The sequence below is a fragment of the Brassica oleracea genome, chromosome C4, assembly GCF_000695525.1.
Source record: "Brassica oleracea var. oleracea cultivar TO1000 chromosome C4, BOL, whole genome shotgun sequence".
NCBI classification, from domain to species: Eukaryota; Viridiplantae; Streptophyta; class Magnoliopsida; order Brassicales; family Brassicaceae; genus Brassica; species Brassica oleracea.
In genome coordinates, this window is record NC_027751.1 from 49662444 (window position 1) to 49667479 (window position 5036).

The 5036-nt window shown below is 32.2% G+C and overlaps 1 protein-coding gene across 1 annotated transcript; it reads right to left on the bottom strand.

Moving 5' to 3' along the window:
* Nucleotides 1–2987: 2987 nt before the first annotated feature.
* Nucleotides 2988–4593, bottom strand: LOC106342759 (RNA-binding protein CP29B, chloroplastic-like). Its single transcript, XM_013781782.1, has 5 exons — nucleotides 4157–4593; nucleotides 3948–4049; nucleotides 3496–3831; nucleotides 3314–3413; nucleotides 2988–3223 (listed from the first exon to the last, which is right to left on the bottom strand). The coding sequence occupies exons 1-4, from the start codon at nucleotides 4520–4522 to the stop codon at nucleotides 3348–3350; spliced, it is 870 nt and encodes a 289-aa protein (XP_013637236.1). The 5' UTR covers nucleotides 4523–4593; the 3' UTR covers nucleotides 2988–3223; nucleotides 3314–3347.
* Between the last annotated feature and the right edge of the window lie 443 nt (nucleotides 4594–5036).

Sequence of the window (5036 nt, forward strand, 5' to 3'; positions counted from 1 at the left end):
TTTTTTAATAATATAAAATTAAACAAAATGAAGGAGGATGCAAAAATTATTATCAAATCTTTATTATTCATAATAATTAATTGTCATATATATGTAAATCATATTAGGTAATTTCTTAGCTTTTATTTAGGGAACGAATACACACTTCTTATATTTTAGGTTAATATAATGTTCTCTAGTGGACATTAAACAAATTATGAAATCTTGATAATCAATTGAAAAAAATGTTGGTCTAAATCTAATTTATCTTACGTGACAGCTTAATAATCAATTGAAAAAAATGTTGGTCTAAATCCATTTACTAGGAAACATTATATTAACCCAAACTATAAGAAACATGTATCTTTTACTTAAATAAAAGATACAGAATTACCTAATATGATTAACATATATATGACATTTAATGACTATGAATAATAAAAATTTGATTACAATTTTTGCATCCTTCTTCATTTTTGTTTAATTTTATATTATTAAAAAATTAAACAATCACATTAACCATATAATAAAAATTAGATTTTTTCTTATATGTTTTTTTTTTTAAATGACTTTAAATTATAAAAATAAGGAAACCTTATATGTTATACTTAAATTTTTTAAAGCGACTTTACATTACAAAAATGAGAAAACTTTATATGTTATATTTTTCTTATATGTTATATTTTTATTATATGTTATATTTTGAATTTCTTACAACGACTTTAAATTACAAAAATGTAAGTTTTCTTTAAGCATACAACTAAAAACATTAAAATGACATGTATCAATTTGATGGTTGATCTGAAACCTTTCAAAACCACTTGGAAGATAAATGTCAAAATAATTCAACTGTGGAAACAGTACTGTTTATTTTTTTCAAGAATGTGTTCTGTGGAATAAAATAAGGTTTTTGTGTCATAAATTGTTTAATGTCCAATCTGATCAACCCATGATATATTAATTATAGTTTAGTTCCACAATTTTTAATAAAAATTGATCCGGTCCATCGGAAAGAAATTATATAATAACAACAAAAAACATTTTATATGTATAAATAAAATGATCAAATATATAAAAAAATGTCGATAATATATATATAAATAAACTCACCATGCGCAACGTAGGTCGTATCCAACTTTTGGTGATATAATATAAGATAGTTCCCTAAAATATTTAAATTCACAAAAACCCATCGTGAGATGTAAAGAAACTATAGACAAATAAGCAAATATCCATACACATATATTCACAAACATAGCTCGGCTATGGAAGTGTAGATCAAAGCAGACTAGAATAGATAGGTAGATAGTATATATGTCGATTTTTTTTTCGAATTTTTATTTTTAGTACATGAAATTGAATTGATAAGAATATAAAAAAGAAATATAAAAAAAGTATTGCATCGACTTCGGATGCTACGTAAAAGATGTTTAAAATGTCTTCTAAAGGGTAATGGGTTTAAAGGATTATCAAAGGAGTAAACACGGAACACGTTCATGTCCGATGAACGAGGTTCGTAAGAGCATCTCCAATGGTGTATCAAAATGAGGGAAAACATCAAAAAATGAGAAAAATCCATCTCCAATGGTACTTCATTTTTGAAAGAAAAAATGAGGATACGAACATCCACAACTTTATTTTGATGTCAATTTTTTTTATTTACATAATGGTCTTTTACTTTTTGACAATCTTTATTTTATGCATAAACAAAACATTAACACTAAACATGATTTTTATAACTTTATATCTAATATGTATATACTGATTAAACTTCTTAAAATATAATTACCAATAATTAGTTATTAAAATATAATTTATAATTTTATAAATTATAATATACAATTAAAAGAAAATAAAATAGAAAACAATACCATTAACCAATACAAAGTTAAGAAAAAAACACAACAAACTTAATACAACATGTAACAACTCTAACTATAAGACAAACTTAATATAATATTGATTAAAATAACTTAATAATCAGGTAGATTATTTCCATATCCACCAAGATCATTATAACATTGACTGAATGTGGTAGATGCATGAGGAGTTCCTTGATCTTAGTGTTGTGTAGGTTTTTGAGTCGGTTTAGACAAATCAAAGATAAAAAAGCTCATTTCTCTCTTCGAAAAGCTTTGATTGATCATTTGAGGAAAAAATATAGTAATAATATTGTTTCAGTAAAATTCTACTATTACTTTGTATGTTGTTATGTACTTTTATTAATGTAATAAATTTTTGCATTTATAAGTTAAAATTTGGTTAAATTATAGAATTTAAAAATAAGTGAGTATAATCTAAAATTTTATTAAATAAAAAGTGTTATTTTCAATAAATAAAAAGTTGAAGAATAGATATAATAATAATTGATGGAGAAAATGAGGAAAACCATTGGAGCAAATTACAACTTCATTTCGAGGGAAACCATTGGAGATGGTTAAGTTCTAGATGTGCCGCATAGCCGGTTCTACTTCCAAAGTGTATCTTTCATGTTTCTGCAAACAAAATTATAACACGTATGCAGTATATATGCCTATAACAATTCGGTATAGTTATCTACATATATATAACCATCGTTATATCTAGGTATAAAACATGGTTTAGTTTTAGCTTAAGGAAAACTTGGATGTTTATTTAATGGCTATGTAGCTCTCTAATCAGCCTTAAAACCAAGCTTAACTTGGAAAACACAACCATTAATTTCGAAAACATCTACTTATCTGGATAACATCTATGTTGCATCACTAACTTAAGCATCATAAAATACTTTGGAAGAACTTGGTATTCATAGGATAGATAGAATCTACCGACGAGCTTCTGAGATTAGGTCCATAACATTCAAAAGTGGGCCTTTGTAAAAACCCATTAAGCAAAGATTTGATCTCTCTTGAACCAAACATACAAACTCTCGACTCAGTTTGCTCATTCAACATTCATATTGCTACTAGTTCAGTTAGATTGTTTGATTTCAATGTTTCAGCGGTTATCGAATTCATAAGCGCCGAGGATTAAAAGGAATAAACAAGACTGTTAAAATAGAGAGAAAGATTGAATCAAACTAAAGCAAAGCAGCCGATGGCACAGAGCATTCAGACAGACAAGAACATGGTCTTTCCACTTATAAATCTTAACTCTACATATATTTCTCAAACAAAAGACCATCCGTGCATCCAAGAAGGCACAACAAACACATAGTACAGTCCACCGAAACTGCCATCCTCTCACAAAAACTGCTTCAAAGCGCCTGTTACAATTCAATTACTCAGATAAATCAGTCTATGAAGTGGTTAATGCCAAAAAGACCTATCTATAAGAACAATAGTTTAAGTCATACCTCTCCAGAGAATAGGAAGCCATAAGATTGGTGCTCAATACTGGCGCCTTGGAGGCCTAGCCTCAGCTTCAGAGACTCTAATCTGCCTCCCGTCCAAATCCTACACAAGTCACATCAAAAGCATATCAAGAGAAGTTTCACTGATCACATTGTAAGTGTCAATAATAAAAAAAGATACTTACAGCACCATCCAATGTTCTGATGGCATTCTGAACCTCTTGAGCAGAGTTGTAAGTCACAAACCCAAACCCCTTAGATCTACCACTGTCTCTGTCATAAATGACTCTAGCCTCAACAACCTTCCCTTGCTCCCCAAACAAACTCTCGAGCGCCATGTCATCGACTCCCCACGAGAGATTGCCCACATAAACACGGTTCCCTGAACCAGCACCACCACCACCTCCACCATATCCTCCACCAGAGCTTCCAAAGCTGCTTCTAGGTCCTCTGGAGAAGGAGTCTTCCCTCTTCGGTGGAGGAGGACCAGCATTAACTCTCAAAGGTCTACCATCCAACTCCTGCAAACAACCAACAAAGACCGCCCAATAAGAACAACAAAACAACACAAAAGGTTTCAACTTTTTGTCTTTAGCAGCCATAAGTTATGCAATAAAGGACATAAGTATGTTCTTACATAGCCATTGAACCGCTGTTCAGCTGTCTCAACTTCAGAAGCTGAAGACATAGTCACAAACCCAAAACCTCTGCTTCTCCCTGTCACCTTGTCATAGATTACCTAACAAAGACAACAAAACAAACAATCACTAAAATCAATCTCAAACAACACAAAGATTCAATCTTTATCTCAATTCTCGAAAACCCACAACTCATTTTGACTCATACCTCAACCATCTCGACGTTTCCGGCGCTCTCGAAGAGCTGAGCGAGCTGGGCGCTTTCGACGTTGAAGGGGAGGTTACCGACGAAGAGCTTGAGGTCAGCGGAGAAGGATTGCTCCCGCCGCGGGGGAGGAGGAGCGTCGTCATCGGCGAAGATGCCGTCTTCTTCGACTGAGAAGTCGTCAGTAACCGCGACGTTACGGACGAAGCGAGAGGAAGCGGCGGAGATGGAGAGGGAAGCGGAGATCGTGTGGAGATTGAAGGAGAGGGAAGGAGGTAGGAGGGAAACGGAGGAGGGTCTGGAGATGGTGAAAGGAAGGGACTTGGGGGTGAAGGTGGAGAGAGCCAGAGAGGAAGCTGAAGCAGCCATGGTGAAGAGATGAGAAGAGATAAGGTTTCTTTAGCTTTAGGGGTTTGGTTTTCGGGAGTGGAGATAAGATGGTGAGTTTCTGATATTTATGGGCCAAATGAGAATAAATATCTTTGCACAAAATATCTCATCCTGATTTTTATTTACAATTTGTGCCTCAAAACTTTATTTATTACTAAATATTCTGCTTCTAAATAAAATTCGATTTCTCTTAACAGTATCACTAAAACATGCATGTATTTAAACAATTATATGTTAGCATATAAATTTTAGACAATTGTTTTTGAAAAATATCTTACTGTTATAAGATAAGCATTGAAATGATCATCCATTTCTTTACCAAACTCAAGCACTATGATCATCCACTCCTTTACCAACTCAAGCACTATGATCATCTACTCGTCAAGCACTATGATCACCCACTCATTTACCAAATTAAGCACCATCTTTGTTATTTTATGTATTGTTGTTCACTATAAATACCATCACTCATCTCACTCTTTTGTACACCAAA

Excerpts from the sequence above, each read along its gene's own strand:
- LOC106342759 (XM_013781782.1), bottom strand. The coding sequence starts at position 4,522 with ATGGCTGCTTCAGCTTCCTCTCTGGCTCTCTCCACCTTCACCCCCAAG. Across the intron at positions 4,050-4,156 it reads GAAACGTCGAGATGGTTGAG|GTAATCTATGACAAGGTGAC; the intron begins GTATGAGTCAAA and ends TGTCTTTGTTAG. Across the intron at positions 3,832-3,947 it reads AACAGCGGTTCAATGGCTAT|GAGTTGGATGGTAGACCTTT; the intron begins GTAAGAACATAC and ends GGTTGTTTGCAG.